The sequence below is a fragment of the Falco naumanni genome, chromosome 7 (assembly GCF_017639655.2).
Source record: "Falco naumanni isolate bFalNau1 chromosome 7, bFalNau1.pat, whole genome shotgun sequence".
Classification (NCBI taxonomy): Eukaryota; Metazoa; Chordata; class Aves; order Falconiformes; family Falconidae; genus Falco; species Falco naumanni.
In genome coordinates this window covers 30,023,040-30,048,623 of record NC_054060.1, presented here as the reverse complement: position 1 = coordinate 30,048,623, position 25,584 = coordinate 30,023,040, and the positions used below count along the sequence as shown (strand labels likewise).

At 40.5% G+C, this 25,584-nt stretch overlaps 1 protein-coding gene across 2 annotated transcripts in view; it reads left to right on the top strand.

Annotated features, from left to right (window-relative positions):
- BRF1 (BRF1 RNA polymerase III transcription initiation factor subunit) overlaps positions 1–25,584 on the top strand; it is a 175,684-nt gene that overhangs the window by 22,695 nt on the left and 127,405 nt on the right. For both annotated transcript variants that reach the window (XM_040602549.1, XM_040602551.1), the window contains one exon: positions 22,174–22,347. In XM_040602549.1, the coding sequence (XP_040458483.1) occupies positions 22,174–22,347 (174 nt within the window). The remainder of the gene's footprint in view (positions 1–22,173; positions 22,348–25,584) is intronic.

The following is a 25,584-nucleotide window of genomic DNA, read 5'->3' as shown; positions in this document are numbered from 1 at the left end:
ATCCTTCTGGTACTGTAGCTTCTCCTTCAGCACGTGGAGAATCTCTTCTTTCTCAGGTGGCTAATGAGACCCTCTGCTTAATGATCTCCAGTTATCTTTGTTAAAAGACCAGTTCATCAGCTGATCTGGGACAACCTTTTGGTTATGCATTGATTAATTAGTTCTTATTGAGTTCAGGTTTGAAAATTTTTATTGTCTTAAGCCTTTGCCATCTTTCTGTTTTGATAGGGAATGACATAAAAAGTAACCTGTCTTGGAGATGATTTTGATGAGCTGCTTGTCCTTATAATGACAGTATAAAGGGAGAAGAATTGATGTCTCCTTTAATGAGATCTGTTATAGTTATAATGAATAGGGTCTAGGTTCCTTTAAGTAAAGAGTGGAGGTATAAAATATAAAATAAAAATAAAAACTAATGGTAGGATTTTGCCAAGAGACTGATGGACAACTGATGTAAAACTTTGAGCACCGCATTCCACTCAGCTGAAATACCTGAGTCAAGCTCTGATGGTCTGTCTTATTCTGTTCCTGTGTTTGCTTAGCCAGAAAAGGGAAAAATTAGAAAATGCACTTCTGAAATTCCTTGAAGGTGTGTGTTCAGTCTGTATGTGGACTCAGCATGATCTCTGTTGTTACCTTTTTTAATTTTGAAGATTGGCCTTGAAGTTGAAAAAAACCAAAATTGAGGTCTTAAGTGAGTTAACAGACAACTTGTGTTGCCTTAACTAATAACAAAAAATATTTGCGTGTTCAGCTGCTTTGAATTGACCTGTTTGACTGGTGTCTTTCATGTTAGTTAAAGGTGTCTTTCATGATTTCCTTTGCTCTGTCTCCTCTCCTGTCTGTTCTGTCTCTTAGTTTATTAGTTGGCTGTGGGCCAGAAAACTGTTGTGCCAGGGAAGCACAAATCTCTGCTTCGTTTTGACAAATAAAAAAAGAAATACCTTTTAAAGTTCTGCATGCCTGTGAAATTTATTGTGTGGATATTTAAGTTTTGGCCTCTTTTAACTTAAATTTTCTCCTTGTTAACTTTGGCAATTTCAATGTGACATAGAGTAGGACAAAGTATATCGCGTTTGTGGAATTCACTGATGGAGATTTATCTTCCTATAGCCTTGTGTAGGTACTTGGAACCTGTCATTTCTCTTGAGAGCATTCCTGCTAATGTTTTTTTAAAACATTTGCTTTTTGAGTACCATTTGCAAGGGGATGTACTTGGATATTAATAGGACTATCTTCCTCCTTATGCAGCGTGGCAGAAAATAGGCAACTGCCTCTCTCATCTTTCCGCTCCCTGTAGTAATGCCTATAAAATTCTGTGCTAGTAACCTGCTGCTTCTAACAAGCTTCTGCATTAAACCATTTTAGCTTTGGAATGTTGTTAGATAAACTCGAAATATACTTCAGGTAACGTAGCTTTGGTTGAAGTTCCATGTAGCTGCTGCTCTCTTTTTTTTTCATAATGGAAAATGTGTGCCACTTATATGGCATAGGACTGTTTTAAACATTCAAACGTAAGTTTTGAAGTGTTTGTGTCATTTCACAGGCACTATGGTTCAAAACCTGAGAGGGAGAATGTTGTTGCTTTTTAATGCTGTGTTCTTTGATAGCACCTGGTTTCCTTTTCATGTGTTGAAAGTGCCTTCTTGTTTTGCTTTACGAAATAAATTGGATAGCTTGTGATATTATAGTGCAGGGAAGCATTCCCTAAGCCTGAGGGTCTGCAAGTGTGACTTGCTGGTGGAGCTATTTCGGTTCTCTTGGAAGATGGCTTTTCTTAAATAATGGTCACAGCATTAAATGGAGACTCTATAGGATTAACAAATAAGAAAAAATTCAGTGCTTGTGTATGCTGTTTTTATAAGGAAGACTATGATTTATTTGCTTGTGTTCTTGTAGACACACTTGTACACATTTCACCTGTACTTTGCAGCTGGACATGAGTTAGCTGTGGTTCTTCCAAGCTGCTTTCATCTCATCATGGCTGATGGTCTTGGAGGAACCAAGCATGCATCAGTTGATGTGGGATACAGGGGACATCAGCTTAAAAGTGTTCGTGACAGGCATGTTGTATTCCTGCTACGGTCTGGCTGGTGGTGTTACAGCCCTGCATCTGGCACAGTATCTGTCATAGGCATCCAGGGTGGCTGAGGGAGCGGTATCAGAGCAGCACACGTGGTGATGCTTCTCCACAATACTATCACCTCATGCCTTGTGCAGAAGTGCATGTGGAGCTTTGATTGTCCTTGTTGTTTTCCCAGTTGTGTGATAACATCCTCCCAGATGGACAAGCACTGCCATTGCACGTGCTATTCAAAAGTCACTCAGGCAAAGACTTTGGCTCCTGTTCAGTGCCACTGCTAGAGCAGCCTTTCCCAGGCAAATACAGTATACCGCTGGAATGCCCAAATGTAAGTCTGGATATTGAATACGTATGAACAGAAACTACAGGGTTCTGTACTAGGTGTGAAATATGTTTGGTGGGAGGGTCGTCCTGTGTCTGGTACAGCCACACCAGCAAATTTATTAGCAGGCTGACATATGTCAAGCCCCTGCTCAAAAAAAGAAAGCAAAAACCCCCTCAAAAACAAACCCTGGTCCCAGCCTGAACCAGAGCAACTCTGTGCACACATTAAGGTTTATTTTGGGCCTTGGTGATTGCTGTGCTGGATTTGCTGTGCTCCCAGTAGGTAGTAGCTGTGTCAGCCCAGAGAGCTGACGTGCTGCGGTGCGTGGGTGGAAATGAGATGCTATGTAAAAGATCAGGAACTCCTTTGAGTGGTATTGCCATCAGAGGCAACAGTCTCATAGGGCTGCAGCTCTGGAGTCCAGTTCCACCATCAGCATTTCTAACAGCAAAGCCAGTTTGATCCTGGCATTTCCCAGTCCTCAGCTGCCCTTTCCCATTCCCCTTATACAAATATGCCGGGTCTTAGCTTGGGCAATGCATCTATTTACTGGGACAAAAAAAAAAAAGCAAGAGCAAGCCGCACCCAAGCAGTACCAACCTTTTTTTTTTTTTTTTTTTTTTTTCTGTTTCCCTTTGATCATTTTACTCCTCCACATGCCACCACTGAATGGATGATGTAGAGATGAGCAGGAGCCTCTTAAACCAGCTTTGCAGCAGGAGAGTCTGAACGCAGGGCTGTGTTGTGAGCTCTTCTCTCATTTTTTTTAAAATTTTTTTTCACAAATATATATTTATAACCCACTGTCCTGTTACGTTCAGTCCTGCACAGTCAGAGCGAAGGAAGGTGTTTTCTGTTCTTTTGGCTTGGCTTAATATGAGTGGGAAGCTTTTTAGAAATGTTCTGTTCATTGACTGCTGCTAGCAGATGGATGCTCTCTGCTTGAAGTGCCTCAGGCCTTTATATCTTCAGTTTTCTCCCCTTCCCTCCTCCCAGCACACACCCTGGAGTGTGCAGGCTGTGCTAATTTAGTCGCAACTTAAAAAGGAGTGGTGAAGAAGAAATGCTTAACTCTAATAGAATTCTTGTCGCTTGCGACGTCTTCAGGGAGTACTTCTTCATTTCAGGATCCCTAAGGATTTTTCCAGCAATGTGTGTTAGATGTTCTGTGATACAATTCTTAATGTGTTAGGACCAAAATGCTAATTCTGTTTATGTATTAATCTATTCAGAATATACAGCACACGTGACATCTAGTTTGATTTTTCAAGTGTTTTTAATAACCTAGGCCTGACTCTTTCCGAGGCGGCCTTTCCATCTGTATGAACCATAAACCAAACACCAAACCTTTAAACAGTCATTAACCTAGTATGTTAAAAAATTTGAACCAGTTACTGCGTTTTACTAAATTGGCTGTTGCTGTCAAGAGCTTTTGACACTTACTGGTGGAAGTCGGCTGATGCTTGCTCTGAGGGGTTGGATTTGTTTTGCAACAGAATCACAAAATGTTACTATTCACCGGTAGAAATTGCATGTGTTTTTAATGGAAAAAAATGCCAAATTATTCACTAGCAGAATCTAAAATCTGTTCTATAGTGGATGCCTTAAAAATACTGCATGGCTACAATCACCAGGTGGTGCTGTTACTGCTTAAAACAGTTTTTCAAAGTAAGTTCAAATTCTGCCATTGTCATAGTTATTCAACTGTAATTTCATGGGAGGAGTGGTGAGAGAGAAAATTTCTTTATTTAGTCACGTCTTTAAAGCAGAGCTTTTCCTGAAGATTTTGGGTTTGCTCTTCTGCTAGTTGCTCAGAGTGAAATTTGCCGCACATACCATTTTTACATCAGAGATGTTCATAAACTATATGGGATAATTTAGGAGGTTGGAGGCCAGGTGTGTGGGACCATATCTGGGCTGTAGCCTATGTGATTCCTTCTTGGGTGATTTTATGAAGGCTTGCATTAAGTAATGAAGGAGGATAACATTCAGGTTCTGCACGTTTTATCAAAGGGGGAAGGTTGAAGCGTGATGTCTCCTCATAAGCTGAACATAATCTGTTTCATGAATGACACTAAATTTAACCTTGTGAGTTTTGAAGGGCAAGAACTCCAGCCTGCTGTGGAAAGAGGCTTTTTTTAAAAAAAAACAACAAAAAACAACAACCCAAACCCCCAAACAACTCCAGGCTCCTAAAACACAACTTCTATGTAATGTCTTCAATAAGTGTAATGCTATTCCTCTTATTTAGAAAAACTTTAGATCATACATATAAAAATATAGCAAAAAATAAGAATTAAAAAAAAATGTCCCTCTACAGTTGTACGGTAATTAGAGTTGTAAAGAAAGCTGCTTTTTTCCTAAGGCTTTGCAGACTGGCTATTTATGGATAAACCATGGAATGGGAAATCATGAGTTTAAAGTTGCAAACCGTTCCTTTCAATGAAGATTTCCACCCTGCTCCCGCCTCTCCCCTTCCCCCCCCCCCCCAATAATTGAATCATTTTGGACAATAAAGACAGCCAAGTATGAGTCTGCTTAGACTAAACCTAAGTACTGCCAACCATGTAGGTAGAAGTGAAGGAGGTTTTAAGTAATTGAGGGAGGGGGGGGAGAGTTACCAGAAGCGTACCTCTCCTGAAGGCATTATTATTGCTATCATTTAGATGTAACTTCTTACACTGAGAATGTAACACCTGAAAAATGAATTGAATTTTTTTCTGCGTAGTGATTTTTTTTTTTTTTTTTTACTTTGTTTTCTAATAGCAATTATAAGCAAGTGATGCTTACAAAGCAGACAGAAGTACGGCCTGGTCTCCTCAAACCCAGGCTCCAGTGTGGGTAAGGACTGCCAGCAGTGTGGCAAGGAGTTGGGTTCAGCATGCTTCAACCTGGTTTTGAGCTGTGCTGTTTAGACCGAGTCTGAATGTCCATGGGAGCTGTATTTGCTTGGCATTACTATTTGGGATCCCAAATATCTACCTACAAGTCTGGCTTTAATCGCCTGATTTAAAGCCTTCACGCTGTTACAACAAAGCTGTCCCAAACAAACACAGCATAAATTAAGTGAAAAAGTAGTTCATTGCTTAATTGTTTAAAAGTCAGTTCAGAGGATTCCTGCATTTTCAATCCAAAGAGGCTTCTCTTAAGTTTGAACAATAGAAAAATCAAACATGGATCTTTCTTCAAAGACAGATTGGTAACACTGAATGCAACAAAACAAGTGGCTGATTATATTCAAATGTGTGAATCTCTACAAAATTATATTGTGCTAATAAGCATATAAATTGTTTTTTAATAAAATCAATTAGAAATCACTTTTTTAAAATAATATACATCTTTCTTCTATGTACTCTAAACCCACACAGTTATTAATGATACTTTTGGGTAGTATATTATGAATTGCTTAATATTAAGAAGGCATTTTAGGATCATAGTTTGATTCTGGGGGTATGTACAGAGCTGGATTTGTGTGCAGTAGACCCTCATATTTTCCTGTATGTTTGTCATTCATTAGAGAGAATGTATATGAATCGTATTTACATTTTACCTTAGACATATTTGATCGGTTTTATAAATCAATGTTCAGGGAAAGCATTCCATGCATTTTTGCAGTAGGAATCATGAACTTAGTGTCGCTGCAGAGGGAGCTGTATAAGGTTCAGTAGTTTGCATTTTGCTTTGTAGCCCATTTAGGTTGAATTTCTGAGAACAGTTTGCTCTCCAGACACTAGTCATTATGTCTGGTCAGAGTGGTGGGTTTTTTGATAACAGTATAGAACATGCTGAACCTGAAGATTGTTTCCTGTCCTTGTAAAACTGACATATAAGACACAGCCATCTTTCATGTTCTTCCATTTTAGAAAGCATCACATTATCTTGCCTAAAAGGGAGACACAAACACTGGAGAGTCTCCAGCCACACTCTCATGGGGTAGCATGCGTGCTGAGGCGTGGGTCATCATCCTTAGTAGTCATCCTTGCACTTAATTTCAGGGTTTTGTGGAGCCACTTGATGCAGAACGGCATTTCTGGTTCCACTAGGCATGCGTGCACGTATACATGCAAGCTTAGACGGATGCATAGAAATCCATTTGCATAGGAAAAGCTACTTTCTGAATCAAGTTAGGAGATTGATGTCTTTGCTTATGGAATATGTATACTGCATGTTTTGAGGAAGTAGATGGACAGCTGTAAACTCTTCCAAGCTCTTTGTAGCATCTTAGACAAATTGGAGGAGTTGCCTGCTACCAATGCACTGCTCTCAAGGCTTGCTGCGGTACTTCTTGCCAGTGCTTGTCTCACTTTTCTTCCTTGCTCTAGCTGATGCCTGTAGAAAACTGCTTTTTCTTTTTTCCTTGGTTTGTGGCTCAGCACAAAATCTGAAGAGCATTGGGAGCTGGTGCAAGGGGTGGTGGTGGGATGGATGTGGGATGTCAGATTTCCCCTTTCAATTCTCTCTGGTAATGTCATCCTCTGCTATTTTACCTGATCTGTTACAAAAGAAAGCAGACTTCTTCTAATCACTAAAAGATTAGAAAAATGCTCTTATAAAATAAAACTGATGAAAAATACAGCTGTAGCTTCTCCAGTTGTACCTAGTCTTCAGGCTGAGGTTTTCATGTGTTCTCTCCTGCTTCTTACCCTAGGTTTGCTGTGGAGTGAAGGGAAGAAAGCAGACTTCATATGAAAAAGCAGTAAATCAGTAATAGCTCTTAGTTTATCATTCACCCCTCTCTAAGTATACCAGCCTCCGTTTTAAATGTGAGATTAATCCACAGTATTTGCTAATCCAAATTCATTCTCATTTCCAAAGGTGAGCACAGCTATCTTCCTATCATCAGCAAATTGGCATCTGTAAATGAGGGAGATTTTAGAGGGTTTGCCTTATTATTCTGAGCCCCATGCAGCTTGCCAAATCCAAGCAGGTGTTATGTTTGCTTACTTCCCTCGCCGTGAAAGCTCTGTAAGCTCAGGGAAATAGCTAGAAATAAAATTATTGCATGTCAGCTGAAATATTGTGATTTCATAACAGTACTAATATGGGTGAATAGCTCTGCAAATACAGTAGTTTTCCACCTTAAACCAAATATTTTTATATCTAAAGGCTTCTTTCTTGAGGTGGGGAAGTAATCTGACATTTTTAGCTGCATGAAATCTTTGTCTTTTAAGCTTAAATACATGGAAAATAATTTACAAGCTTGCATAGTGCTACTGCGGGAAAACGTGTATCTTGAGACTATTCAAAATAATCTCAAAATAGATTTAGAACCTATAGTTCCTAACATGCACCAGGAAAAAAGAAAAAAGTACCGCTGCTGGTGCAAGTGGAATCAGTCCTTGAGTGTATCAAGAAAGAATACCACTTTTCAAGTGATCTTTGGAAGAAATCCAGGGTGCTTGTGAGGTGACATTTGTTGTCTGAGTGGTCTGTGTTATTCCAGCTGGCCCTATACTAAAAGTTAACTCTTGCTTACTGCCAGCTTCTTTCTTGGGAGTAAATGGGAATCTGTAGCTTTGGTCAAAGTGATGTTGTTAGACATCCTGTGGATCATAAACACACTTCTGTCTCTTTCCATTCTTTATCCATGGTGAGCCTACCATGCATTGATGGTAGATGGTCTCCTCAAGGGTAGTTTGCACCCTATTTCAGATCCTGGAGAACTGGGAATAGAAATAATGTTCTTTTTGAAGGATTATAGTGGTTCTTACATGCACTTTTCACCATTGGCTAGGCAGTTTGTCTGCTGTAGTGTGGGTAGTTTTGCTTCCTCCCAACTCTGCTCTTTATCTCTCTGGCATATACAACAAATTTCATTTCAAGATGATTGCAGTGTTTGATACCAGCTTTAAGAAGAAAAGGAAGCTTGATGTTGATGAAGGTGTTTGACACAGAGAAGAAAAAGCTTTGATGTTGTTTGGGGTTTCTCAGAAACATTGATTTATCACACCAGAAAAGTCAAGTTGTGGGATTATGGTGACACTGAATATTAAGTACCAAACATAATCCTAAGAAAACTTCAGCAAAAGATAAAGATGAGCATAAAGGACTGTCAACGGTACACATGGAAACAAAAATCAACGTCTTCAAAGAGTACATTTGGAGATGCAGTTTCCTCTGCATCTCGCAGAAGAGAAGGACTGCCACCTGCCTCTGTGGTTCAACACGGGGAGCTGTGGGTGTTTTTCAGTCTCCTCCAGGCACACTCGCTCACTATGAAGCTGAGAAGAAGGATCCTTATGTCAGATATCCATTCCTGATTCAGTCTGTAGCAAGCATAAAAGGGAGACAACATAACAACAGCCACTTGGAACAAAATGTTGTTGAAGTTTGAGTGCTGTGATTTCAAAACTATAAGAGGCACAGTTACCAGAAGCTAAAACCACAATTGATTCTGGGCTCTCAGAAATGTTTAGTTCTGCCGAGTTCAGCTTCCCATCTATAAAAGCATGACTTTCATTAGGAGTTGAATGCTTGTAATAATTAAAGCTGGATTAAACAAAGTGGCACCTATACTACTACTATGGTAATGTAGGATACAGAACTATTAACTTGAGTGTGTCCTGTTGCTATTATAGCAGCCAGGGCCATGGATATGTGGATGTAAGGTTATTTTGCACAAAGCTAGGCAGAATTTCATCTGCCTATCTACATATCCTAATACTCTAGAGTAAAATACAAAAGGTAGAAGGGAGGAAGGGCCAGTGATCATTTTGTGGAGGAAAACCATGGTCCTTGAGGTTGATTAATGTAGCAGTAGGACTTCTGAGGCCTTCAGTGAGGAATGGCTTGTAGCATAAACAGGTCTGAGGCTGGCAATTGATAGAAGTGTTTGTTTATTCTTTTGGATCTTAAAAGAGGTCACTAAATAGACTTTACTGTATGGACCCTACCAAAGCAATGTGTTAGGTCCAAGGTGATGCTGATGTTATGTGATTCCTTAGGGCAGCTTCCTTCATTGCAGCTTCACAAAGTCAAAGAGGACAACAGTAAAAACTCATTTTGGTTTTTACAGCACCTGCCGAACTGATTTATAGCCAACTTATTTTAAAAAAGAAATTTTCCAAATACTGTCACCAATCAGAAAAATGCTATAAAGTTGAGACCTGTCTGTAGTCAGACTCAGGCAATATTAAATTCGTATAGATCATTCTCACAACTAGTGTAAGAACTATTTCTGGGGTATGTTGCAATCAATACTCTTGTGTTGAACATCAGTGTCTGCTCTGTAGGAGCAGTGACAGTATCAGGGGAGAAGAATCCATGTCTGTCTTAATGAGATCTGTTACATTGCTGCATAGCAATCATCACATAAATCCACTGATTTCTGTTTAAGTCTTTAGTCAGTACGTTCTCTGGTAGCTATTTTTCACCATGCCATATTACCTAGGGGAAAATGAATTAATAATACGTCTAGTCTTGGGTATGTATGTTTAATGGATGATCTCACATCCTATCTTAGAGTCATACTGCACAGAAAAAACCCTGTTGTAATTGATCTTTGAGGTTGAGCACATAAAGGAAAATGTAAATGTGCTTACCCAAAACATTCTTTTAACTTACTAACTGGCACACTAGAGGCAAGTGAATTGTCTAGAAGAGCAAAGGAAGTTGGTATCTAAAGAATTGGTTATGGACAAAATTTCGGATTCTTTGTTACATCAACAAGTTTTGAGACTTTTTGTGGGGTGTGTTGTTAATACAATATTTAATTTAGAAAAACTAGAATGGAGTGGTGACTACGGGGGGGGGGGGCGGGGAATCTAAGAGGCAGGAACCTGAGCAGGTGGATCTTTGCTGTTTGGGTCAGGATGGTTTGATGGACATTGGGTCTACATTGTTCTGCTGCCAAACTGAGCAGGCTGGAAAGCTGTGGACTGAGTCAGGAGAGTCAGCGATTTGGGGAGGAAAGGGTGGCGGGATTTTTTGCCCCGTTCTGTACACTCAGGATACAGAATGATTCTGTCTGCAAAGAGGCTTTTCTCTTAAGCTTACAGTTTTGCAAAAGCAGAAGAACTTACTTTAACATAGTAAATCATTGTAGCCCATTTGTCTTAAATGGGATCACTCTGCATCACACATTTTTCATCTGTTTTGCTCCTTGTGGATTCATATGTTCCAAGCAGTGGGAGTTTCCATCAGTTCCCTTGGGAAACTGTTATGAGGTCCAATGAGTTTTGTAAGTTCCCGTTAACATGCTGCTTATATTTTCCTTTAATTTCATGTTATTAGTCCTTAGGCATGAACTCATGCTTGTATCTATTTATAGCTTAATCTTCCATTGTCTTCAAGAAATCTAGGGGCCTTCTGCTCTTCTCTTAACAAATCATGTTTGATAATTTGGTGAAAGCTTTAAGTTCAGTCTCTGGGTCTTTAAACACCCACCCCCAATTTTTCTTCTGTGCTCTCCATCTTTAATTCTAGGCTGATCAGGGTTCCTGAAGAGAGGAATGAAGTCTAGTGAGAATTTTCTTCTCCTGAAACAGTTGCTGATGACGTCCCGTATGTAAAGGGTGGCTTCATATAAATGGATCACAAACATGCAGATAGAAAATATTTGGCGTAATTGAATAATATCTGAGGGCCACGTTGGCTCTGTAGAAATACATAGATGGCATTGTAATTCTAAGTTTTTACTAGAATAGTCTATACATCTGACTTTTATAAATGTTACTGTTTAAAAGAAATATAAGGCTGTTCCTGAAATATGTTCATTCTCTCTTTAAACCTAAATCTCCTTTCAACTCCAAACCAAAGCAGATAGCATTAAGAGACTGGCTTGATAAATAGCATCGCTGATTCACTACATTGTTTAGCTGAGATTTGTGGCAACCTTCATTTATGTTTAATTTAAAATGGAAGGAAATGCCAAGTTGAGGCTGAAGCACTGTCCGTAACTTCTTTCATCATCTAGGGGCAGCATACAGATAAAATTATCAGGGGTAGGTGTAACTGATCTAAACAGGCCTTTTGTAGTGGTAAAGGAGAGCAGCCCCCTCAGATTTATACTCCTTTCTTGTTAGCTATAGCTGATGGACTTGGCTGCCAGGGACAGACTTAAGGGCAGAATATCATTCTGTAGCTGCAGCCTGGATAGATTGATGCTGTCTTACCAAACTGCCAGGTTTCTTATCCCTCTTGTATAAAGGAAGAAGTATTTGACCGCTCTTGTCAGCTTCATATAAAAGTACCTTAAATAAGTATTAACCTAATACAATCTTGCTTACTTTTGTAATGGCTTTGTGCCTTTCCCAGCTTGATTTCACTACTTCTCTCTTTCTGCTTCCATTTTTAGATCAAGCTTTATCTCTTATCCCTTTGATATCTTTAATAACTGCTTCTTTTTCTTCACCCCCCTCAACTACTTCTCTCTGCATTCTTTTTGCCCTTGATGCTTTCTCCCTTCTCATAAAGAAATTTGCCAATTAGTTGACACCTATGAAATTTCTACTTTTGGAATGAGTGTGTTGTACATGTTCTTTGATTGCCAGTTGGGTAAGGTCTGGATGGGGAGAGGGTGCCCTTCATTAGATCTGCATGTAGAATTAAAGGGGAAAGGAAGGAAAGAAAAGAAAAAAAAAACCCAACCATCTCCACAACCAGAGCCCAGAAGTAGCTTTGGGCTCACGGGCTTTTTTTCAGTCCTGAGGAAGCAGCAGGAACCTGAAGTCGAGTACGGGTTGAGAGCAGAGTGGGTATTAGTCTGTCAGTAAGGTCTTTCCTGCCTACACACTTGGATGATGGAGAGCGGAAATAACTTACCACTAACAGTTGTATTTTGACCAGAACAACTGGTGTGCAGAGGAGCAGGGCTAAACTCTAGGGGAGGAAAATTGTTCTGCATGTGTCTGAGAACAGGTAATTTCTCAGACATGTTTTAAAAAGTAAGCATTAAAGGTGGACCTGGGAAGTAGGGAGGGTTCACAGAAATGTGCAGTACCCTCTTGGCAGGAAAAGGGAAAGGCTGGGCTGGCTTTTATAGTGGGGAAGGTGGACTAAACAGGAAGATGCTGTTTTATTATTTTTTAAACAAATTTAGTATGTGTGACCTAAGCTAATAGTTGCTGCAGTGCAGCTGAGAATGGTAATTGTTCAGCTGCAGTAGCAATTACTTCTGTTCTTGTCCCTGTCCTCTTGGCCTCAGTGGCAGCTCTGGCCAGGGGATACCTTTAGCTCCTCCATCCTCCTCATCCATGCGAACCACTTTGACTTCTGGGCCTGCTGTCTGCTTCTGTGGTGTCCACAAGACTGAAAAATGGCTGCTCTCAGTTTTTACTCTTCTTTGCCTTGCAAAAGCCTGTGTCTGTAGGGAAGGTGCTAGAACTTGCTGTCAGTGAGCGGTAGCACAGCACCAGTTTATATGCTGTAAAGTTTTTCATTGCAGCGATGGATCCTTTTATATTCAGTCTTCATTTTTGTTTTATTTTAAAGATTTTGATAACTCTTACCAATAGGCAACAGAATTTTCTCCTATATTGCACTGTAGTCTTCAATTTTTCTAGCTGTGTAGATTGATGAGAGTGCATGTTAAATGCTTTTTGCTTTGTAGATTTGAAACAAATTCTGATCTTTCTCATAATGCTAGAATTATGGGTTTTTTTAAACTTTTAAAAAGTGATCTTTTAAAAACTGTCAGATTATGTCATGAACAATTTTTTCTTGCAGTGATGTAGAAATAGTTTTGGATGCTTGAAGGTAGTGCTTAGATCAGCAGTAATGCTGTGTGACAGTAGAAATGTTTCATTTCTTGTTGTGACAGGAGTAACAATTGGTAATTGATAAGTGCGGGTAAAAAGCTTTACGTGTATATAGATACAGAAAAATCTCTAAGAATAACTGTCACTTAAAATGTAATTAAAAAAAATAAATCACTGCCCAAACAAAACAGAGGAAGATTAAAGCAAAGCCTAACTGATGGTGCTTTCAGAAGGAAATCTTGAGTGCTCAAAAGCTACTACTACCTAAAAGTTCTTGGGGTCTCAGATTTTTCTTTCTAATTCTGCTAATGTCAGATAGATAAAGGTTATGCTACATTAATCAGTTCTTGCCAGTAGTGCAGCTTTCCAGCTGTTTTGACTTTGAAACAGCTGCAAAGCTTGCATGAGTAAAAAATTCGGTTAAAACTTTTGGATATAGATAAGTCTGTACTTGCTTGCTTCTAAAGTTAATCTTACACAACCTGAAGTGAAGCATTCTAATATACAAACAACTAATGAACCCGTTAGCGTTTATTTAAACTGTGATAAGTCAGACTTTTGTGTAAGCTCACTTGTGTGAGAGGAGTGGCGAGGGCTGGGAGCAGTAGCAGGGAAGCAGGAGGAGGCGCAGGGATAGTGTGTATGTCTCTTTGACCCGTTTAGGCTGCAGTCTCACATTTGCTTTAAGTCGATCCACATGTACTCTGCTGCTGACAGCATTTCTCCTCACCCCCAGCCTCATTCTGCTGCTGCTAGGGCTTGGGAGGCTGCTTGTGGAGTTATATGTGGGACCTGGTCCAAATGAAAATTTTGACTTTTTGTTCCTTGGGCTGATGCTCAGCAGAGCAAGTTCCCTCATCTGTACCAGCATGAGGCTGCGTAAATGTCGTGCCGGAGGTGGGAACTTTGTCTGCAGCAGCAGCTTGGGCTTTAACTTGACTTAAAACTGTCATGATCCAATACCTTCCGATGCTAGTGAATCAACAGGCAGGGATTTTGTTGGGTTTTTTTTTGTTAGGTTTTCTTTTTTTTTAATGTCAGCATTGCTACTTCTACTGTTCGTTGGCCTATTTTGTTACAGGCTCACTGAGATAAAGCTGCTTCTCACTCATGGTATTGTGTGTGTTGCTGGAAATGCTCGGTGTGATCGCTACAGCCATCGCCTCTGTTTCCTCCCTGCCTTCCCCCATTGTTTGCGCTTTAATGCCACATGGCTGTGGTTTTCCAGTTTCACAAGTAAAGTTCATTAAGGCCTTTACAAGCAAGAAGTACTTTAGATGGGCTAAAAAAAAATAAGCAGGGGTAAGAGAAACAAGCAAGCCACTGTGTTAAGGATGATGGGGCAAGATTAGTAACAGGTTAGGTGCAGCCCACGAATAAACTGTATGACTTCTAGTCTGTTGTTGAAGTGGGGGTGGCAGTTAAATGGATACTGGGAATGAAATGGCAGCGGTAGAAGTGCCACCTGTGAGGGAAGCAGAATTCCAGGAACTGAATGGAAAAAGAGGAACAGCTTACAATGCCGAATATTTTGGAGTGGGTAAGGCAAATTAATTTAAATGGCCAGTTGCTGTATATGCAAAGAGGCTGTCCATGTGGACGTGGTATCATATAATCGGGGAATGGAAAAAGTGCTTGAGGAGGGGGGTGGGGGAAGTTTCGTGGGCGCTTTGTAGGCCTGCTTTGGCATTAATGGAATACAAGGGCCAATTTTGAGGGAATGAATACTTAAAGAAGTACAGATAAGTGCTGGGAAGAGATGTTAACAGCAGATTTTCTAGGTGAAAGAAAAGTAGCTTAGTATCAAATATTTAAGAAGTGGTTGGAGTAGTGACCACTATCTGAATTTTTAAGCCATTAATCTTAAAGATGCATGCTAGTTCTCTTTAGCTGAATAAATGAGCGAACATTTGACATGCAATGGAAGGGCTTTACCGGGAGAGATGGGGAGCTGCACCTGGTAGTTGGGGCACTCTCATGGGAGGCAAAATGGATGGACTGGATTGTTGTCAGCAGGCAAAGAAATTGTATACAGGTCTCTGCACTGAGATAGTCTGGTTCTGGCCCAAAGAAGATAAAGCGGAGGCATCAATCCTCCAGTAAACAGGTCTGGATTAAGCCTTTTTTTTTTATTATTTCACAAGGTTATTTTTAACGAGGATCAGTTTACTGATTTGGTTTTCTGTGTGTCCCCACAAGCAGTTGTGCTGGTGCAGCTGGTGGAGTATCACAGGGAAAGGGCCAGGAACTGTTTGTCTCTGCTGAGGTAACAGGAACAGAGTGGTACCCTTGGGCAGCCCGTGAAGCAGGTCTGCCAGGTGACACAGGCATGGGGATGCATCAGTTTGGAGGGGGGCTGAGTGTGCACAGACCCCTGGTTGCTCAGCCCTGGGGCTGACACATCCTGGGGAAGAGCATGGCTCTGGGGATGTGGGGTGCACCTACGATTAGATGGTCATGATAGTGGTGATTTGAGGCTAGGCTGAAGTAGGCAAAAGCATGGGAATGAGGCCAGCATGTTCATCGCTTTCCTCATAGGCAATTAGGTGTTGCTGGGTATAACTCTTGGCTATCCTTAATAAAATTAAAGGTCTTACTGTGCTGGGTCAGCACTGCTGTAATGTCCTACAGTGCTGCTACTTTTAGTGTTCGTTGGCCTTTTTTGTTACAGGCTCACTGAGATAAAGCTGCTTCTCACTCATGGTATTGTGTGTGTTGCTGGAAATGCTCGGTGTGATCGCTGCAGCCATCGTGTGTTTCCTCCCTGCCTTCCCCCATTGTTTGAGCTTTAAATATTTTCTTGTCTTTGATCATGGGATTCTACCCTTGATTAGGTTTCTGGGACTAGCCTTCATGAGGAAGCCCTGCTGATATTCCTGGACTTTCCTTGTTGTGGCTTTGTTTGTTTGTTTTACTTATTTGAAATACAAATAACATAGAAGCCTGGCATCCAGCAAAGAGCAGGAAATTCATTCAGGCTTTGAGCTGGGACTTGTGGAAATTGAAAGATATGACAAAGCATACAGGGATGCCCACACATAAAAAGTACTCTTCCCCCCCTTTTTTTGGGAGACTTTTCAAAGAAATAAAATTCGGGTTTTCACTCCAAATGCAAAATAAAATCTGCACATTAAATTCAGTCAGTAAAGTAATTCAAATTCTGGGAATGAATACCCAAGCAAAACCCATCCAAAACATTCCTTTTAATAGAATCTAGTGTTTGTTACCATAACAATCCTTTATATTTGTGTTGGGTTTTTTTGGGGGTGGGCAGAATTAGTGCTGTTTTAACATGACTCCACTGCCTGATTCAGGTGGTGCTAGGTTCCAGGGCCCCTCAAGCAAATTGGAGAAAGGGGGGAAAATCTGTATGCCTGGATTTTTATGATGCAGTTTAGTATCAAAATAACTCGTTTAAGCTCTGGCTGTGTACTGCCTGTTATTTCCCTGGAAACTTATGCTTCATACTGAAAAGTACTACTTGGAAATAGCAATGTTAGAGTCTCTCTCCAACTGAGGGGAGGGTTGCAGATGAGCAGGCAGAAGCCAGATAAGAGTAATCTATAGCTGTCGCTGCTTGACATTACTGACTTTTAAGAGATCCAAAAAAAAGTATGATTCCTCTTGAACAGGGGAAGAGAACAAGATGTTTCTGTAGTAACGAGATCATAAAAGAAAGAAAATTGCTTTTAAAGAATGGGTCTGATTTTTTTCCCCCTTTTTCTACTTTGCTCCTATTTATAACTTAAGCTGCAGTTTTGCCATCAACTGCCTCTTGTGTAAGCATTTAATATTACCAAGATTTTCTGCAAATCTATTTTCGTTATAGTGATTTCTAGCCTACACGTTTTGTTTTGTAATAACCACTGTTTCCTCCGTCAAAAGAACAGAAGTTTTCTGAAATAAAAGGATAGTAGCATTCAGCGGTCCTATCTGAACTTGTCAGTTAAGGTCTTACGTGCCAGTTCAAAACGCTGAGGTTGGCATCAGTTGAGAAGATGATGGTGTCTCTTTCAACGTACTGGGAGTAGATGAGTAGAAATGCTTTTTTTTCAGTAGGCTTGGAACTAAAAACTGAAAAGGGCCTTTTGTTTTTAGATGCAGATTCAGGAGCGTGATAAACTTTACTACTTGGTAGCCTGGGAACTTGATTTTGTATGTTGCTTACAGAAGCATGAGCTTCTCTCTCTCCCCCTCCACCCCGATGCTATGATGAGCCTCTGAAAAATAAATGGGAACTGCCTGGTATGTGTCCTATATGTCAAAAAATTTCTGTGTTTTCTAGACTTCCTTTCTTTTGCTTTTGAAAGGAGAATAATTTTACTTTTTTACCGGTAAGAGGAGGGGGAGGATTTTTGTAACCTTGCTCATGAGCTTCCCTGCCTTTTTAGAAAGACACTGTTCCTTGTCCTTTTCCCCAAGGTACTTAAGCACCACTTTAATGCCATCACTAAATTGCAAGGGCAGCATGAAATGTAAGCTTTGACCTTAAAGGCTCTGTTTCTTTTGGTTTAAAAAAATAATCCCAGGATCTCTCAAAAACCTGTAAGGCTCAAAGGAGGCAACTCTTACGGCAAGTTACTAATAAAAGATGTACCTACTAAGAGACTTGTTTTACCCTTGTATACTTTGTCTTGCATGTTGTACTTTTGCCTAGCAATTGTGACAAAATGCAATACTGATTTCTGACTCTTCCACAAGATGATATTCCTTTATGGTACTGAGATAGTAGTTGCACGTTTTTGGAGTAGTGTCCCACTCAAACTTTTTTTAAAAAAACTGTTCTAGTGGGTAAAATGGAGAAGAAAGTAAAGAAGCTGCTGGTCTGAGTTTTGTTTTGCAACCCAGAGCACGACAGGGTGTAAAGGTGTGGCAATTATGTTCTTTTCCATCCAGTAGAGCAGTTCAATTTGTTTGAGTTTGTAACACTGCGATGTAATCTAGTGAATACAGAATTAAGCAGATTGCTAATAAATTGCATTGTAATGTTGGATATTCCTGCTGTTTTGGCTGAGATCATAAGGCATGTTGCATTCTTGCAGATAGCTGAACCAGCTCACTGCACACTGGGACCATATGGTCACACTGGCGGAAAGGGCATTAGCCAGCCGTTAGGGCTGATTGAAGCCACGCTGGTAGTCTAGGGACAAACGATAGAGACAGTCAGGCGATAAACAGCAAATGGAAGGTTATAAAATGCCACCCAGCTAGTGAGGAGCAGTGGGAGTTGGGAGTATGTTCAAGGGCTGATAGACATAACGCGGTATTGTAGGCTGGCTGGAGGGAGTTGCTCATCTTCCCAGCCCTGTCGCTTTTGCAGCTGCTCTGCAGCTCCTCCCTGCACTGGCCATATTGCTGGGGGAGCAGCACGTAAGAACGTATCTGAATGCTTAGCAATGTTTGTGGCTACCGTGGCACAGTTAGGAGGACTCCTCATGTTGAGGACAAACAGTATGAATGGGTATTTGATCTCTGCTCGTGTTTGTCAACAGTAACTGGAGCATTGGATACAGAATTTTATTCCGATCATTTATTTTCCTATGCCCAGTTTCTCCAAGCATGAACATTTGCTCTTCAGTTACCAACAGGTTAAATTGCTGTATTTATAGTTAAATAAAATATTACGGAGATGCATTTTTCAGCCCTGGAAATGTCAGGTTAGAGAGTTGAGCAGAAAAGGTTGCAAGTCACAAAATTACGTACTTTTGGTCATCATCTGACTGGGATGAGGGCACTGTACAGCAGTTTGGTATGGTACTGCTGTACTGGGGCAACAGCCATTTAGCCGATGCCAGCCTTTTCTTGGAGTGACCTCTTGAATGGAGATGCTGCTTGAATATGTGAAGGAACCAGAAGGAGCACAAGGTAACTTGTGTTCCCTGTGGAGAAATCTGGAGGCATAGTTGCTAATGCTGACTTTTGCAGCGATTTTTTTGTTGGTGTTACATAAGATACCAGAAAAATAGAATTTTGTTGTCATGTTAAATTTAAGGAGTGGGGGTGGTGGTGGGGGAACAACAAAGCTTTTGATCTTTCTTTAGTAAACAGGAGACTGGTTACAGAATGTAAATGTTTATCTCGGATGATGCTATAAGTAGTACATTTCTTTCTCTCTCCTCACAGATAAGGACAAAAACCAAGTATAGTCATCAAGATGCACATAATTTCTAAGATGTTTTTGTCCTGCTGTAAGTTGCTCATTTTGGGGATCAACAGCAGTGTAATGGTTGTCTTATTTTTCCACAAACTATGACTGATGCAATGCTGCAAAGCCATTTGAGGGAGTACTAGCACACAGATTTAAAGCCTTCGTTGGTCTGCTGAAGACTGAGTAAAACATTCAAAGAAATAGCATTTCCTGAGTGGACGAGTAGCTTTCTGTGCTCTTAGGTCTCTTTGGTATTTGTCAGTAGACAATGACTGGTCACCCCTAAGGTAATTGCATTTTAAAACATGGATGTTGGATGAAGAACTCGGCTAAAAAAGCATATATTACTCAAATAAGCATACTGTTTATGTAGGATGGATTATGATGAATTATATTTCAACATTTGAAATTATGAAAAGGTTAAATACTCAAAGAATATTAATGGTAGTTCAGGGATGAGACTAGCTCAGTGGGAAAAATAGCTGATGAAAGAAATTATTTTCCAAATATCTTCCTCAATATTATTTTTTTTTCTGTTCTGGTATGATTTTGTTGCTAAAGTGCCCTCCGAGGTGTGGAGTCCTGAATGAGAGTAGTGTTCTTGGGAGAAGGATTGCCTCGTGATGGGGATGGGCCAGGGGAGTGCTGAGGGAGAAGTCTCATGGATGCTTGTGCTGTTCTTACTCTGCATCTCCAGCTCGTTTGGGCTGTTCTCTGGCATATGCCCAGGACCACATCAACTGCTGCTGTGCTGGTGGCATGGGAAGCTTCCTCATCACCTCTTGCTCAGTGGCCTGCACCACCACCCTGGTCTTTGTGGAGCCTGGTGGGCCCTGCGTACTGGTTCCACCATTAGCCCAAGAAGCATTCAGGAGAGCATGTGGCTCTTCCTTGGCATAGGAGCCACTGTCCTCTGCAAAAACTTTACTTAAAAGCAAAATTCAGACAACACTTAAAACTGCTGAAATTGTTTCTTTTTATCAGCTGCCTTTGTGGCTTTGAGGACATTGAATTGGACCATCTGTCTTAAAGGGAATGCTGCTCATTGCCCAAAATCTCTACAGGTGACCGTTCCTTGTGTCTTCACCTTGGCAGCCATGCATGGCAGAATACAACCAGATAAAATAAGTGATGGGAAGAGGCAGCTTTCTATAGCCTCACAGATCCACACTGACCTCTTGAGTGGACTTGTTTGGGGAGGGGTTGCTCAGGGAAGCTGCTTTGATGCCACTGCAAAAATGAGTTTCAGTACTAAAGGCTAATAGCATTATTATTTCTTTCCCCTGCTCACAGATGAGTGCAAACTGATTCTTTCTTAGGGACATAAAAGTCTTGATTCTGCTTCAGCATACAGGTTGTAGAGTGGGAAATAAAATTCAGGGGAGAGTGACTGCTAGTTAGTGTCTTAGTTTTGGGAAGATGGAGCGTTTGTATATTGGGCTGGTGAGCACCAGTCCAGGGCCTGCTGATGGCAGTGGAAAAACTGTTAGCTTTTTGGGCTTTGGATTACTCCAGATTTTTTTGTACCCATACCTCCTGTGGGAAGTGATATATCCTTCCTCTGTTATTTCGTCAACCACATGGGTTACACCTGGTTGACCAACAATGTGCCTTAAAGGAGATCCCATCGGTGAGTGCACTAATTGCCACTCGTGGAGGGGGGAGAAGCTGTCGCTTTGCGGCACCTCCTGCTTGGCCGGAGTCTCACTGACCCTGGCTGCGTGCCAGAGTCACCTTTTATTAAAGCTGAATCGAAGCAATGTCTTTGGCAGGAGGTTGTTGGGAGGTTAAGCATTTCTACCATGTTATTAGTGATGATGATGTAGGGATTTGCATAAGTTCGAGCTGGGTGGTCTGTGGAGGTGCTGGTGGTGTTGGGGTGAGCATCGCGTGGTGGCTGTGGCTGTCCGTGAGCAGTGGTGGCCGAGGCGCGTGGCGGGCGCTGTGCCCCTGCAGCAAAGCCACTCATGACATCTCTCAAGGGAACAGATGAACGTTTCCTGTAAATACACGTACTGGAAACATCTGCCCAGCACAATGAATTAAAGGATTTTTCTTGATGTGCTGTCTGACCCCATATGCAGAGAAGCTTCAGTGCTCTGTTTTCCTCATGACTTCCCCATCTTTTTTTTAAGTTGTCTTTTCAGCACACTCTTCTGAAGCTGGAGCTGTGAGGATGGACTGGATCTTGCTTCCCACATCTGTCCCAGCAGCTGTACTGCTTCCTGCCATGAATCATCTGAAATGCACTTTTTTTTTAATTGTTTTATTTAAGGGTGAAGGCATATTTGTTTTCCTGAAGCCACAGACTAACCTCGACAGTCTGGCAGCCAAGCCCTAAATGGGGGCAGGGGTGCAAAGGTGTTCGGAGGAAGGAAGGGCACCATCTGTGGTGGTCACGGGCATGCCCAGAGCAGAGCTCCTTTCCTGGTGGGCTTTGGCTGTGGTCAGAAGAACTGCAAACTTCATTGCTTCTTGGAGAGCTGCAGCAAAATGTCTCTGTTTGCATGTCAGTGTCAAACGTGCCATTCTGGCTCTCAGAAGTTCATTGCTGCAGCTAACAGAGTGCCAATTGCCAAATTATGTTAGGGGAGAGGGGCATGGTCTTTTGTCTGAGAAGTCTTGGCTATATTTTTGGATCCTTTCTGGGGCTGATGTTTGTGGCTTTATTTTCCAGACCTCATTGATTGCATGTATTTCAATTCTAGCAGTCCAAAATAAGGCATTTTTTTGTCCTGAGAAGCTGAGGATGTATAGTTCCTCCAACTTGAGAGGTTACTGTATTTCACGTGGAGATGAAATCCAAAATCCGCCCCCTCAGTTTTGTCTTTTAAAAAAAACACACCAAAAAAACCCCAACCCAAAATCACATTAACTACAAACTTGTTAAGCAATTTTTTTTTCCTTGTAATTTTTCTAGGGAAACGTCAGATTCACCACTTGGGAAACCAGCTTCAACTCAATCAACATTGTCTGGATACTGCCTTTAATTTTTTCAAGATGGCTGTGAGCAAACACCTCACCCGGGGGAGAAAGATGACCCACGTAATTGCTGCATGCCTCTACCTGGTGTGTAGGACAGAAGGAACTCCTCGTATCCTTTCATGCTTAAATAAATAAACCACGCTTTTAGCAAGTCAACTATCCCAGTTAGACCTTGTTTCAGAATTTGAAAAGGTAAGTGTTTAGGAGCTAACTCTGTCTCTGTTGGTTTTTGTAGAATGAAGTGAATGGGAGTTTTTCCTGTATGTGGTTCAAGTAAAATTTTTCCTTTTCTCAACGTGCAATACTTACTATTTACAAGGAGCTTATAAATGTCACTCTGCCACACATCAATAACCCTAAATTTCTTCTTTCTCAACATTTTCTTCTAGTGTAAAGTTGCACTTTTCCTGTGCTTTGCTAGGGATTGTTTGTTCCTGGTGTATGTTCTGTTTTGTTTTCCTTTTTTAAAACAAATGAAAATTAACCTCAAGCCTTCTGCAGTGTCAGCATTAAAGAACAGATATGAGTTCTAGTGGGTTTCCCATCAAGATGCTTGGATTACCTTCTTTTAATGCTTGTGGGAAGGACAGTATTGCTCCCATTTTAGTTTTGGGGAAAAAGCATTTGATAGATTCTGAAATTTGCTCAAAAATCATACAGGAGATCAGTGGCTGGAGGTCGGACTGCACACAGGCCAGATTTGCAAGTGAGTACTCCTTGCTCCAAGTCAGCTCTGTTTTTGTATTGTGCAAAGAACTGCATTAAAATCTATGTAAGCTTTAAATACTGATGACCATCCAAATTTGTTTGGGTTATAGTTTTTTCTTTTATGTTGTCTTTCAGTTGCTGGGATTTGGAGTTCAGTATCAAACAATTCTGTGTTATTTTAGTTCTTTTCTACTTTAAAGCTATATGTGCATATCGTCAGTATTCTGTTCAGTTTGATGCTTTCTCTAGGTTGCTGTTCTCATTCTGTATTTTACCAGTTGAACAGCTTAGCTTTCCTTTTAAGATTGAGATTATGTTTTTGTTTTAGTTTTGGAAACTACGTTCAGTATTCTAAAATTAGTGCTTTCTGATAGTGGCTGTGGTCATTGCATTTCATGGTTAAAAAACAAAACTGGTTTTGCAGGAATAATGGAATTAAAAGGAAGACTTGCCTATTACACCGGTCTCTTCTAATGTATAGTCTCTGTGTGAACTTTTAACAGTATATTTATCATATACCATAAAGACACTGTTGATTTAAAAGCATTACCAACATTTTTTTTATGCCCATGTCACATTTTCAAAGTAATTTATTTACAGTCGTTATTTGATACTACTGAATGATAGCCTAGCTGTAATACATAAATCCATTTTCCCCCACTAGTAGTGACAAAAAAGCATTTGAAGCAGTATAAGCTGTAAGAGGCAAATGGGTACATTTAATGTAACATCCATCTGTGCAGCAAGTATGACTAACTTTTCTAGCAAAAAAACCAAACTCATCCTTTGCTTGCTTTATATCCTTCTTTAAAGTATTTCAGTGTGTATCTGTTATGTGCAAGATGTGCTGGTCTGGTTGACGCTTCATGAATATCTAAATTCATTTCCCAACTCTTTTCATTAAATGGAGGTCTTCTGTGATACTTCACATAAAATACTAGGAGTAAAGTATGAGTAAGACTGCAAAGTTTCTGTATCAGTATCATAAAGTATTTCATGTTCGTTTGTACAGTTACTGTGCCACCTGGGAATCAAGAAGTACTGGTGCATGACTGTATGGCTTGATTTTGGTAGTGTTGATTTTTTAAAAATCCATTAGATTACTTAATTTTGTTGTTGTTATTAAGAATTTAACTATGTTACTTTGGGAGAGTGAGTTCAGCTTCTGCCTGTGTTCTGCTGTTTGGGTGGTAGTTTTTTTCTGGCTTGGTGGTGGGGGTTTTTAGGGTGGGTTTTTTTAATATTTAAAGCTCACTGTGGCTTGAAAAACAAATCCCAAATAAGCGATGGATTCTGAACACTGAAATACAAGTTCCTTTTCTGGTGTCTTGTCTGTTCATTAGAAACTTAAAAACCTGAGAGCCACAGGTGCATATTGCTGACCCTTGCAATTAAAATACGCCTAAGCCTCCACAGATTAATTATGATGATCATTACCAGTGTGTTGTCAGATCTAGGCTGGAAACAAATACAATACAGAAATGCACTACAGGAGGCAGGAGTGTTCCCAGGGCCTTTGGTCCAGAGGGACCAAGAGCAGATGTAGAGGATGGCATGTGACAGGATGCTTCAAGAGTGAAGGTGCATGTTCGGGGTAATAAGCTTGCAGTTGTTCTGGGTCTTCTAGAGAAGCCAGCAGAGGATGGCACCCAAAGAGGAGAAATATACTGCATAATATACACTGTACAAAGGTCGTACAGTATTTGTAACACTTCAGGATTTATATATGCTGCTAAGGTGATTTACTGAGTTTAAAACGTGTTGTCGTTGTGTTAAATACAGAACTTCCACAAAGAAATTTGGGAGAAATTTAGAAAAGGAAGTTAAAGACTGAAGATTGGTGGGTGTATTGTAGAGGAAGGAGATAATGTGGAAGAAGTAGTGAAGGGTGGCAGTATTCCCAGAGCTCAGAGACAGCAGCCTTGGTTTTGGGTGGCCCAAATGAAGTAGTAGAGTGACTTGCAAGCCATAGAGACATTATCTGGGAATGCATTAGTGTCTGAAGTAGACGACAACATATTTCTTAAAAATATTACGGTAGCAGGAGCAAAGTCTGTATGTGGCCTGGGGAGGGAGGGACAGTGGGGATGTAGTCAGGGGCTGAAGTGGCAAGGAATGTTGTGCTCTCTCCAATGGCAGAACCAAAGGAGTGGGAAGTGTGTGGAGAGGGAAAACAGAATTTAATTGTGTCTGCAAGTTCAGTTTGAGGGAGTGGAATGTATTTATCTGACATGGATATCTGCTTATTCTTCTTTTTTCATAGCGTACATGTCGCCAGCCAGCCTCTGTGAAAATGTGAAGAAAATTGTAGCCAAGTCTGGTGCAGTCTATGCTTGAATAAACCTCAGCCAGAAACAGGAAAACATTAAGTTCTCCTTGGTTCTCATGCGTTGTTTAATTAATGCAAAAATGCAAAATATTCCAGTAACAAATCTTTTTAATCTGAAAAAAACAGCTCTAGAACTTAGAGAACAAAGAAGTTTATGCAGCTTTTATTGATAGATCTTTAGAAACTTTAATATATTATTTGAGATCTGAATTGATTTTAGATGTTTGTTTTTTATTAGCTTATTTGACACAAAACCCCACAATGCAGCAACTTTGACACAGCTTTTCGTCTGCCTTGCTTATATTACTC